At 36.2% G+C, this 13,529-nt stretch overlaps 1 protein-coding gene across 1 annotated transcript in view; it reads left to right on the plus strand.

The window, feature by feature from the left end:
* The first annotated feature begins 578 nt into the window (after window positions 1-578).
* Window positions 579-13,529, plus strand: part of LOC128613313 (transmembrane channel-like protein 3) — a 34,487-nt gene continuing 21,536 nt past the window's right edge. The window contains exons 1-10 of the mRNA XM_053633979.1: window positions 579-694; window positions 1,493-1,639; window positions 3,781-3,856; window positions 6,735-6,816; window positions 7,104-7,210; window positions 7,898-7,996; window positions 8,087-8,229; window positions 8,940-9,087; window positions 10,179-10,222; window positions 12,070-12,217. Of these exons, the coding sequence (XP_053489954.1) occupies window positions 579-694; window positions 1,493-1,639; window positions 3,781-3,856; window positions 6,735-6,816; window positions 7,104-7,210; window positions 7,898-7,996; window positions 8,087-8,229; window positions 8,940-9,087; window positions 10,179-10,222; window positions 12,070-12,217 (1,110 nt within the window). The remainder of the gene's footprint in view (window positions 695-1,492; window positions 1,640-3,780; window positions 3,857-6,734; window positions 6,817-7,103; window positions 7,211-7,897; window positions 7,997-8,086; window positions 8,230-8,939; window positions 9,088-10,178; window positions 10,223-12,069; window positions 12,218-13,529) is intronic.

Genomic DNA, 13,529 nt, shown 5'->3' on the forward strand with positions numbered 1-13,529 from the left:
AGCTTGAGAAAAAGGAAACATATTGTATATGACCCACAGTTTACAAAACTTGTTTGTGCTATAGAAGGAATAAAATATAATGAGGCATGCTGTTTTAGAAAATAATCGGTGAAGCGGTGGTGTGATATGGCCTGATGTGAAGCAGAGTTTCCAAGTGTTCCAAGAGTTTCCAAAATACTTGTTTCCAAGTATTCCTCTTATAAATGTCTCCTTACAGAACACTTATGGGTCATATTGAACCCAATTGGTTTTATAGAGAATAACTCTCCTATTAACTGTTCCATATAAGTACATTTTGTAAACTAAGTGTACATCTCTTACTGGAGTGGACTAGAGCATCGCTGGCCCTTTAAGAGCTTGAGCTGGCTGTGACTGGAGCAGCTGTGTGAGATTAAACACAACGAGGGGCTCAGAGCAGCCATTCAGTGCTGGATTCAATCAGACAGGTTGCATCTGCACTGTACAGATGTTCCACACTCACACACTCATGCACGCACATTCAGATACACAACGCACACACTAAAAGACTTTAGCCGTGAACCATCACTCACTCAGATGGAAAGTTTGACTCTGGAACCATGAGTGTGGTGAGAGAAACAACATCATTGACCCAACCACTGACGTCCTCCAAACGGCACAAGAGTGTGAGAAAGAGCTCCAGGAAGATCTACACACCTTACCAGGATAATCCAGTGTAAGTGTGAATTTTTAAGTCTCAGAAATTAGAACAGGGGTTTCTCCATCTTTTTTCTGAGTTAAATAGATTGATCTTATTCACTCTCAGTACAAAAGTGTTTTGGGTTTTTTTTGCACATTTCCATTGTAAACTTTTGCTATGGTTGAATTTGACATGAATAAAGACAACTACTTGACTGTGTTTATTTAATTTGATAATGACATAATTTACAGCATGCTTATGAGCAGTGCTCAGATTGAGACAAAATGCATTTACTTTTTAACACTTTTGCTTTAATTGTAGTTCACACAATTACAGTACATGCATTCAGTATAATGGCATTTAATATTATACTATTATTTTTGTTGATGCATATTTGCATGCAGGTTGTTGCCTTACATTCAGTCAGTACAGGACTTTACACAGATGTGATCTGTAGTATATTTATAAGATCCCCAAAGTATAATTCTTTAGTAATTTATAAATTTATATAAAGGAAATTGTAATTATAATTTATAACCAATACCCCTGAGCATTTATTGTCTATCTATATTTTTATTGTCATAAAAACCTCTGGCCATAAATAAATGTTTCCTGTTATTCTGAAGAGTATATAGAATACCATTTTAAAATGTGTCCTGATTATTTATATGATAATTTAGCTGCAATCTCTGTGTGACATGCCTTGACTTTGGTTTGAGTCTGTCTATTTAGGCCAATGAATTTAAAGCAAAGACTGTACACACAAGAAATGTGTAGTTTCAATTTATTCCATTCTGTCGGATCAAACTTCTGATGCAAACCATTGTCCACCAGTTCCTCAGATGATGAAGATAAGGATGCAGAGCAGGTGGACAGTAACGATCCTGAGGAAATGTTCCAGAATATTCAGCATCAGAAGGAAATCATCGCCAACATCCGAACACGGCCCTGGCCAATGAGACGCAAGCTCAAAGCCTTAAAGTGAGTCTCTGCCAATATTAACCCCTTGAATACCAACAAGCTTTCCAGATAATGTTCCTTACTCCACAAGTAACTGCATATCTTTACGATTAGTTTCAATGTAGTTACTTAATAATATAATAATAATAAGCAATAATTAGTAATAATTACTTAAATATATGCTTTAATATGAATAATTGAATTGATGTTTTATTGGTTAAATACTTCTGCTGTATTGTTGTAAGATACTTTATATACAGTATGTTTAAACATGTGAATTGAAAATGACCTGAATCACTGGATGGAAGACAGAGGACATACAAATGAGAAGCAAGTTTGATTAATTCTCTTTCCCTATATATTTACTCTAGAAGATTAATTAATTAATTCATTCATTCATTCATCTTCAGCAACCACTTTCTGGTGAGGGTCATGGTGGCTCCTGAGCCTGAACTAGAGGCAGGAATTCACTCTGGTTCAGACATCAGTCTACCACAGGGCACCAAGCACGCACACACATACACACACACAATCATTCAATTTAGCATAGGCAATTTGCCTACCAGCATGTTTTAAGGAGAACGCAGAAGAAAACCCACATGAACATAGAAAGAACATGTGAAACTCTATGCACACAGTAACCTGAGCTCAAGCTCGAACCAGGCAAGCTCAAACATGAATACACCAGGAGTATTTTAAATGAGATGTATTGTGTAATTAGGATTTTATTATACATGTATGCAAACCTGAATTTATTATGAACCTATTGCTGAAATATTTAGCTTACAAACCCTATGATGCCTCTTACTGTTAGACAGATAGATAGATAGATAGATAGATAGATAGATAGATAGAGAATAAAGCTAGAGTCATTAACTATCCTATAATGAGCTGGCCTATTTAAGCTAATGCTATTTATACAATCAGGTCACAATAATACTTATAATATAATCAGTGGCAAAACTTGTAGGATAAATTATTCATGATCCTATTATTTAAATAAATATGCAACAATTACAACATATTAACATAATGGCAAGAAGGCTCCTTAATTTATAGCATGTGAAGTCATGAGTGCTTTTATGTGCTGGTGATCTGGTGCTAATGGAGAAGAAATGTACCGATGCAAGGTAAATAACAATTAACACTTGGCTCATGAGAGCTCTAGCCTTATTTATGACATGGCACCAGGAAAACAATCTAACTTGGGTAATTATTTCATTATACCATCTCTGGCTTCCCCATTTTACTGAGGTCACATGTTCATTATAATGCATTATCTTATGCTTAACTGGATTTGACTGATTGAGGTCCCTCAAGGGCCAAGGACGCTTACCTTTGAGACACAAAACTCACACACACACACACACACACACACACACACACACACAGACATACATCTTTAAAAAAAAAAAAAAAGAAGAAAGCACAAGGTATTCAGAGCCAAGTTATAACCTAAAAAGTGTTGCACGCATGTTACTTACTCTGTGATGATTGCTTTGCTCTCAGCATTGTTTAATGCCCCTTTGTAAATTATCCAGATAAGGTATCTGCAGCTTTATTTCCTTTCAAGGTCCATGATATTTAGAGTCAGCAGTAATGCATAAAGCTCTTGACTGGCCAGCTTACACTGAAACTCATCTGTGAGAAGAGTTAATAACTGTCTGTAAGAAAATAAGTGTTTTTGTCTATCATATCAGTCACTCATACACTTAAAAAAATCTGAGATACTATAAATATCTCAAAAAGCCATTTTTCGCCTTGACCCCTTAATATTTGTTGGCAGACCTCTCACAGACCAGATTGCATCGTAGTGTAATACAGTAATATTATCTGTTAGAAAAAGGAGCCAAGATGTGTTTTTTACAGGTTTTAGATGGTAAAACTTCCATTCAGGGCAAAGCCCAGCTAAAAGCATGGTTCATATCTTAGAGGAATGCCTACAGCAGTGAAATGTCCTGTGAAGCATTAAAGCTTGGTATTAATGGCTTCATCAGAGCCGAGTACAGCAGTAAATCACTGCTACGATCACAGGGAGGAATAATGTGTTATGGGCCAGACTGCTGATCCTGGCTATCAGTGTGTGTGTGTGTGTGTGTGTGTGTGTGTGTGTGTGTGTGTGTGTGTGTGTGTGTGTGTGTTTGTTTGTTTGTTTGTTTCAGGCAGGCCAGGGAGATCGTGCTGAAGTATGAAGGCAGGCTGACCAGGACACGAGGATACCAGGCTGCAGGGGCAGACGTAAGTTTTTCTTTCTCAAATTTATGTTTATTACATAAGTTATGATTTCTCTCAACTTGGGTTAACTGGCATCCTTTTGAGACACCTATCCTTCAGCACTTAATTCAAATTTTTGCAGTTGCAGATTTGTTCGATCTCAAATGTTTAAAGCTATTTATTTTTTCTATTGACCTGAAGGTTGCAAGTTTAAACTCCATACTGTACAGGTGAGAGTAAACTTGCACCTGAAAGGATTCTCCACACTTTCATCAAATATAGTTAATCAGCCAAGACATCTTTGGTGTCTGATGTGTGATTTCTTATTATGCCCTGTAGCTGCAAATCTAAGAGCACTTTTACATTTGTAGGAACTTTTATGTTCCTGTGCTTTTAGGTTTAGTTTCAAATGGCACATAATTAAACAAACAAGAAAAAAAAAACATTGGTTGAGGTAGGGTTGAAAATATAAAACTCTTTCATTTAAGGAAAAAAAAAATTGAGGACAGGACTGGAAATCTAAGTGTCCCATTGGTTGGAAAGTTATTTATATATTTGGCTGCAGGGTGCCAACGACTGTTGTTGCCTCACATAGCTCCAGGGTCCGTGGGTTGATCCTGTGCTCTCTTTGCAGAGGTAAAAAAAAAAAAAAAAATCTTTGAAAAAATCCAAAACTACTTTACAAAAACCCTGTAAATGACAGAGCTGCACGTGCTCCCACCTCAAACTTTAGCTCAAAGAAACATTCCAGTGTAGTCATCAGTATTTAAACATTTCAGTGGCGTTCATAATGCAAATGAATACTAAGAAGCAGCACCTCAGTTGAACTTTCAGCACTTTCAGCCCTTACTGTAGTGACTGGATAGTGGTATGGTCCAAATTGCACAACTGGCCGAAAGCAAATAAGTGAGACTCTTAACCTTCAATTGCTCAGCTTTGTGCTCTTGGATTCTGCCTCACTTGGAAGCCACTTTATCTTGAAAGCATCTAGCAAATGCTTAAATTTAAATGCTGTCTTTGTTATTGGATGCCTATGTTGATGTCCTGCACTTTTTCCTGATGGTCTCTCTTCTTGCACTGCTCTATCGTTCTCTCACTCTCCCCCATTGCTGCGTTCAAATTTATAGCTTGTTGTTACCGCTCGATTTAATTAAAAATGCTCCATTGGCATTCGGCAAGGCTGCATGAGCGGCATTAAAATTAATTGACTTTTTAGCAAGTGGATCTGATGACAAATGACTAATTATGGAAATGGCTCGGTTGAACATTGAAATCAGAAATAATGCGCACTTATTTTGAAAATGCTTTCTTTTGCTCATCTTATATCACTGACATATCATAGATTTGTAAGCCTAACTGAAAGCATCCTGAATTCCATTATTGAGCAAGCCTTGGTAAAGGGAATAGTTAAGCCAAAAATAAAAATTTACAGTTTCATTCAAGTAATGGAAGTTATATCTTCCAGTTTTGCACTCAGCAATCTGTATGCATATAAATTATCTGTATAAATTGTCACACACTCGCATCAAACAAGTTGTTAAGGAATTTCAGTGTTATTTATCAAAATGGCTTGTCATAGTGACCTATATTTGGATGAGGTATAATACTGCAGTCTCCCTTTGTTGATGGCTTCTATTACTTCTGCAGGTGCTCCATATACAAATTTTAATCTTTAAATTATCAAAGATAATTAGATATTAAAGATAATATGAACTTAATCTGCACAAATTTGTTTGTTTAACAAGGCTACAGAATATCACATGGCACTAAACAAGAGGGGTGTTCTTGGAAAATATACAATTTAAGCAATGCCCATCATTTAATTTATTCTATTTAAGATGACCTATCCAAGAATAGACAAGATAAAAAGAAACAATAAATGATGCATTTTACCCTCCTTATTCCCAGTGAACTATACTTTATCTGTATTTAAAATATAATATAATGGACACATATGAATGGTAATGTAAATATGTTTCTCCAAAGATGTAATTATAAGAATACTTTTACATCAATTTCCTTAATTTCCTCCTCTCTGTAATATGTTACTTTGTTTAATTGCTACACATTCTAACTGGCTAATGCTATGATTCAAATCATGAAAATGCCTAGCACTGGGGGACTTCTACCCATACTTCAGGGGTTTCCTCCAGGTACTCCGGTTGCTTCCCCCAGTCCAAAGACATGCATTGTAGGCTGATTGTCATCTCTAAATTGTACATATTGTGTGAATGAGTGTGTGATTTTGTGTGCAACTGTGCCCTGTGATGTCCCCTGCCTGGTGCCCCGAGTTGCCTGCAATAGGCTCCCCATGACCCTGTGTAGGATAAGCTGTACAGAAAATGGAAAAACATTTCACACATACCAAATTTTGGCATGCAGAACAACTTCTACATAGAAACAGCCTTGCATACATATTTTTGTCCAACCTAAGATCTTACTAATTCATCTGAAAATCTGTATAGCCCCTTTTAACCATTTTTTTCCCTTTCTGCATTCCTCCGTATTGTGACCCAGAGTTATAAAGTGGCGTTTAATGTTGGAAGTCATTCAAATGATAATATAGCTCAAATTAAATTGTATATAAAATAATATTTTATCCTATTTCATGAATACTTATTGTATTCTGAATATTGTATGGAATACTGCTATTGTGAATACTTGCAATTTTATTAATTGCTTCATGTTCAAATGGTGCTGAGAAAAACAATGTCTTTTATGGTGAGTTTGTAATGATTTATAAATGAAGTTTGGCTTATGTTAACTTGTAGCCAGTACATTTCCGTTACTTGTTAGCTAAATTAGCCTGGTAGCTCCAGTACACAACTAAAGCAGACTTCAGACAACAAACATGTCTGGGATGATTGTAAGAGGGATATAACTGTGCTTGTTAATTTTGCAGCTGTTAAAGAAGATTTCAAGAGTTCTCTACAACATCCTTGTTTTATTCATCCCATGGGAAATGAGGATTAAAAAGATTGAAAGTAAGAAAATACATTCAGCAATATTTTACCATATGAATTATATTATATAATCCATAATTTCATATTTTTAGAAATTACTTTGTTGATCCTTGTGATATATAGTCCACAGAAGTGTACTCATACCATACATTATTATTTGTTCTTCTCTCTGGTTATCTTGAGATTAGGACTAAAAAAAACCCCACAAAAACCTTGATAGCACACTGAAAATAAATCCTCATCTCGAGATACCAGTCTCTCTGAACTCAGTAATATTTAGGATATTTAGTATTTTACCCTGTTTGCAGGTCACTTTGGATCTGGTGTGGCCTCATACTTTATTTTCCTACGATGGCTATTTGGGATTAACATTGTCCTCACAATTATGACTGGAGCCTTTATTGTCCTTCCTGAGGTTTGTTATGTCTTAATAAAAGCAGAATGCTGTCACTGCTTAATGTTTATTTTATAGGATTATAGTATGTTTAATCTTTAATATGTAATGCACAGACAATAGGGGTGTGCATGTCCATGAATGAGACAATATGATGTGCATCTGATTGGAAAAAATACATTTAAAGCTGCAAATCATTTAATACAATACAATTTAGACATATGTATCATGATGAACCAAGGCAATCATTAACCTGCGTTTATAAAAATGCAAGTTAAAGAGGAAATCCTGATAACAAAAACTGGCAAAAAATAACATGTATATCATGTATTAGTGTAGATTGTGATACTGGTTTGTATGATTAAGTCCATATTTTTTGCATATACGGGAGCTATGCTGTACTTACTGATATTTTACTGATTAGTTTTAATATAATTTTTCATTTCTAGTAGAAAATTTATGACATCAATATAAAAAAAATGTTTTATATGTGGCTTCAAAGTTTCCTTTCTTCACTTGGCCCTTAATATGACCTCACATGTCTTCATGCTATGTTTTGTCAGTAAAAAGAGGCCAGATTTATATTGCTCCCTGACACAGGGACACAAAGCAATTTCCCTGCTCAGGTATCAGCCTCCATCACTCATCCCCCCAAGCCCCTCCTCCCCAACCCCCCCAACCCCTCTTTATGTGTGGTCTCTCCATTAGCTCCTTGCTGGTGCTCCTTTTGGCACCACACGCAGCAAAACCATCCCAAAGGACCAAATCGCCTCAGCTCAGGACCTTGACACCATCTGGTCACTTGGGGCAAGACCTTTATACATTTACCTTTTGTAGTTTTTCAGAATTTTTTAAATACAGTATTCAACTTAGGTCACTTTTGTTCTCCATTTTTAGGGTTACCTGCAGTATTCTGTGCTTTTCTATGGCTATTACGGAAACGTGCGTAAGATTGGCAGCGCCGGCTACCGCCTGCCCCTGGCCTACTTTCTTGTTGGGATGGCTGTTTTTGCCTACAGTTTCATCACTCTCTTAAGAAAGTAATCATTACAGATTTGCTTGAAATCAGTGACGGGTTCAATAATAAGTAAGGAACAAAACATTATGAGGCACAGTGTTATATTAAACTAGTCAATGATGGAGTGGTGTGATGTGGCCCAAAAAAAAGCAGAGTTATTATTACTACCTTAAAGTGGATTAGTTTTTAAATTACAGCATGTGCTGAAGTATTCTATTACTCTTATACCACAGCAATTTGACAACAATTCCAACTACATTTCAAAAATGACATTAAAAATGCATTAATAAATGAAACATTGTACTTTTAACTATTTATAGTTACATATAATGCTGTGGACATCCGGTCAGTTTGTTTTGTGTATCATTAAATCTTCTAGAGTCAACCTGCAATGGCAAACCATGATACAGTAGTTGTGTCTGAAATTGCAAATGGATGCATAAGTAATGAACAGATGTAGTCCAGGAAAAAGACTCAAGAATAAAGAGACTCAATAATGATTTTACCTTTTCTCATGTGCTACATGTTACAACTCCTAACGAACATGATGGAACATATTCTGTATTGACATTTTGACATGACTTACTGTTGCAAACAATACACGAGTTTAGAAAATAAAACAAAATACAATTTAGTATGTAGCCATTTCACACATGGGATCAACACATATTATTGTATTATCACACTATAACTGTTATATCATACTGGGATGGATGTATTTATTTTCTTCAGAATGGCAAAGAACTCACGGTTGAGTCTATCCAGTGCTTCCAGTGAGAACTACACGTTCTGCTGGCGAATCTTCTGTGCCTGGGACTACTTGATCGGCAATCCCGAGGCTGCTGAGAGCAAAGGAGCAGCAATAGTCAATAACATCAGGGTGAGTGTATGCCATAACCCATGACACAGACATCCTGATCTGCATGATTTGGTTCCCAATGATCCACTGACCTTCTTTTATTACAGCATAATCTACCAGGGAATTTTATGTTCTCTCATACCAGTGATAATTTCCATATGGAGAGCCTGTCAGTATTACTGATTATGGGTATAAAGGAGTGCACTGGTCTCAATATTTATAACAGAACTGCAAAGCAATGTGCATCAGCCAAAAGTTAGAAAGCAACCATGACTGAAGCTCTTTTTATTATTAGTGGTAGTATGATCATTTGGGGGTGTGACCATTCCAGTTCCAATGAAACTTTTTTTTTTTCAAACGATGATCAATCAAGTTGTATATCTGTAATGTGAATGTTGACATAAAGCTAGACAGCTATAGAAAGACCTTTCATAAGGTAGTGGTAATGGGCTTGACCATACTTTTTGAACAAGGCTTCACTGACCAGCACAAGAGAGCAAGTGGCATTTTAATCACTTTCTAAATATCATTACCATTTTTTTTTAAAGTGTTCAATTTTCCACTTTGTTGTAGGCATATTTAATCTTCTTTTCTTTTGATTTTCTTTTTCAGCCAATTTTTGACTATTTTTGGCATCAATATTTTAGTGGCATCCCTAATATATATAGTTAATTGATGTTAACTGTATACATTTCTAATGCTAACTAAGTCAAACATAGATTCATAGATTTTTTCTTTTTTTTTTTTTTGCAATAATGAATGAACACATTTTCCATTTATGTTGACAGAAAATGAGGGTGATGTGCATCTTTCAAGCTAGAAAATCACTAGAAGATAAAATATTACTTATGTGAGATTGGAGGCATGGGCAGGGCTTCCAGTGTATTGGGGAGAAAGAAAGCTGCTATTTTGCATATTTTTGAATGGTAACTCATAGCAGCATACCCCAGTGTTAAAATTCGGATTTCTTACACAAAGGTCTATGCCCCATCGCCATTACTAAACAGAGCTATTTACTCACCTGTAGAATATTACATGTAGATGTGTTTGTTGTGTTGCCTACAGTGCATCTCAGTTAATACTGATATGTTCTTTAATGTCTTATTTTGAAGGAGGCCATTGTGGAAGAGCAAGAGAAGAAGAAAGAGACCAGCCTGTGGGTTCTTTTACCACCATTTAAAGATTTCTTTGAGCACTTTTATCATTTTACTGTTTCAAATTGCTCCTCAAACCCAATTTCTCTGCCTGTGCTGAGTGTGGCAAATCCAGCTCTGCCCCTTCTTCCCTTTTCAGTGAGGGTCACTCAAGTGTTTGTTAATGTTTGCTTTCAAGGAAGGGAAATGATCAGTGGATGAATTAGGGTGATAGTGTTGTTCTTAGTGTAGAGTGCAGAGCTCTGATTTACTCACTCTGTCCACATCGACTGCAATTGCAGCACAAAACCTCCCACCATATTTCATACACGTGGCTTTTACTGCAGCGGATGACTGCTTCTAAATCACCATCAGAGCTGCTCATATATTAAACTGGATTACTCAGTTGTGTGTATGCGTACACTGCACTTCAACCACAGTTTAAACTCAAGGGCTAAAAAATCACTGTCTAGCTTCCAAAATCCATATTAACGTTCTAATCATGTTAACTAATCATGTTAGAAAATCAAACATATGAAGTTATATACTGGAATTTTGGGAAGCGGACAGGGTGACACATATGTCCAGATGGATGGATGGAAGGATAGGTGGACAAGTATATGAATGAGTGAATGAATGGTGGGTGGAGATGGGTGGATGGAAGTAATAATGGATGGACAAATGGTGGGAGAGCGTGATAGGTGAATGTATGGTTGGGTGGATGGGTGAATGGATGGATGCATGAGTGGATGGATGGACAGTCCACAGACTGTGCACAGGGGCTCAGGGCAGCATATATCACTGTTGGTATGTCCCAGAAAATTATTTAATTAATTTAAAAAATATTAACTTTTATGGTCATTGAGTGTGTTTTTCATTGTTTTTTAATGAATTTTCTCTATCATTATTAAAAGAAAGTCTTCCCGGAAAATCATACATGCATTATAAGGAAAATGACCCTATTTGCATCCCAGCTTTGTATTCGATTCTGTAACGTTACAAACCCCAAAACTAAAGTAAATCTAATAAAATATTATTCGGTAGCTATTTGTTGTCAACAGTTCCTTGATCTGGGAAATACGTTGTTTTTAAAGATAGTTCCCTGGCTTACATTTGTATTTGATAGAAAACTTATCAAGAAGCTCAATTGGGCATCTGTTTAAGTCCAATAATGGCTTAAGTTGAACTCAAGTTGCTGAAGTAGCTGAGTCTGACAACACTCTCTTCCAGCTTAACTCTGCATACAGATAGAGATCCGAATTGGAGCAGTGATTTTGTCCAGAAGTCCAGAATTAGAGTCAATGAATTTGTACATTCTGAGAGCAATTGGCAGAAATTAGCATTGCTTGATTAGATCAGCCTGTTACTAAAGGTGTTCCTCAGATTGAAAATTGTACCATCACTTCCAGTTAGTCTTGCTTTGACTTACTGTATGTTATTAATCAGTTTGTTCATCCTGTTAGCCAACGCATAGATAATGGAACAAACCTAAGCAATTATGTCATATTATTATGGAAACCTGGTATGCAAAAACATTAATGCTATATATTAAAGCATAGACTTGGATGAGTTTGATTATATGTGTATTAGTATTGAGCTTCATCATCAATCAATCTCCGTATATTTGTACCCATTATACAATTTAGCATGGAATTAAATTTTATTTTGCAGACAACATCCTCATTCTGGGATCAGTGAGGGTTAGTATCTAGTCAAGTGGAAACTATTTAATCAAGTCGTCTTCTGCTTACATAAGCCTATGATATGGATTATTTACTTGAAATCTAATTTCACTTTAACTGCCTGTATTAGTGAAATTCTATCTATGCATACAAATGAGATGGAAATTTTTTTGGCTCTTCCCATGCAGAGCAGTTTTGATCAGCTTGCGGATTCTGGCCAACATCCTGGTCCTGCTCTCACTGGCAGGCAGCATCTACATCATCTACTTTGTTGTGGATCGCTCACAGAAGCTGGAGCAGCAGAAAGCAGAGCTAACTCTGTGGGAAAAGAACGAGGTCTTACTGAAATTTGACGGTCTTTGTGTTTCAAAGTGAACTGGTAAATTAATGGAGTTACCCATCAGTGCCAAATTTTGCTCACATTTTGCAGGTGGATAGGTGTTCATTTTAAGAAGTGCAGCAAATAATAGAGCAAATGTGTGAAAAGAATATTCAGGTTTCAGTTTAAGACAAAGATTTCTTAAACAGCTAAGAAGATGGTTTGGTAACAATAGCCAATGTATAGTATACAATGAACTATGAACACATTCATAACATGTATTAATGCAGTCATAAGGCATTGTAAACACTGTTATATGTAATCACTTATGAAAATATACTATACTTGATAGCAACCTGTACTATAAATTCTTAGCATATAACTTCATAAGTAGTGTTTATAACACATTATATTAAACTCAACCACACTTTTCATTATGCTTAATCATAGGCACAGTATCCTGTTTGGTGGGGCTTTTTTTTCCCCTGGAAAATCATCAGAATCTAAAATGTTTTTGCTTGTTTTTTTAACATATGTATCACTTTAATTAGAAATACAACTAATAGCTGGTGTGTGGTGGGCGTTCTGGCGCACTATGGCTGCTGTCGCATCATCCAGGTGGATGTTATACACTAGTGGTGGTTGAGGAGATTCCCCCACGTAACATGTAAAGTGCTTTGAGTGTCTAGAAAAGTGCTATTAAATATAACTGTAACTAACTAAAATATATTATAATTAGGTTATAATATGATATGTATGTCACTAATATACAATCATATGATAAGTCTATACATTTACAGTGAGGGAAAAAAGTATTTGATCCCCTGCTGATTTTGTACGTTTGCCCACTGACAAAGAAATGATCATTCTATAATTTTAATGGTAGATTTATTTGAACAGTGAGAGACAGAATAACAACAAAAAAAAATCCAGAAAAACGCATGTCAAAAATGTTATAAATTGATTTGCATTTTAATGAGGGAAATATGTATTTGACCCCTCTGCAAAACATGACTTAGTACTTGGTGGCAAAACCCTTGTTGGCAATCACAGAGGGATTTTGTCCCACTCCTCTTTGCAGATCTTCTCCAAGTCATTAAGGTTTTGAGGCTGACGTTTGGCAACTCGAACCTTCAGCTCCCTCCACAGATTTTCTATGGGATTAAGGTCTGGAGACTGGCTAGGCCCCTCCAGGACCTTAATGTGCTTCTTCTTGAGCCACTCCTTTGTTGCCTTGGCCGTGTGTTTTGGGTCATTGTCATGCTGGAATATCCATCCACGACCCATTTTCAATGCCCCGGCTGAGGGAAGGAGGTTCTCACCCAAGAT

The sequence above is a fragment of the Ictalurus furcatus genome, chromosome 10 (assembly GCF_023375685.1).
Source record: "Ictalurus furcatus strain D&B chromosome 10, Billie_1.0, whole genome shotgun sequence".
NCBI lineage: Eukaryota > Metazoa > Chordata > Actinopteri > Siluriformes > Ictaluridae > Ictalurus > Ictalurus furcatus.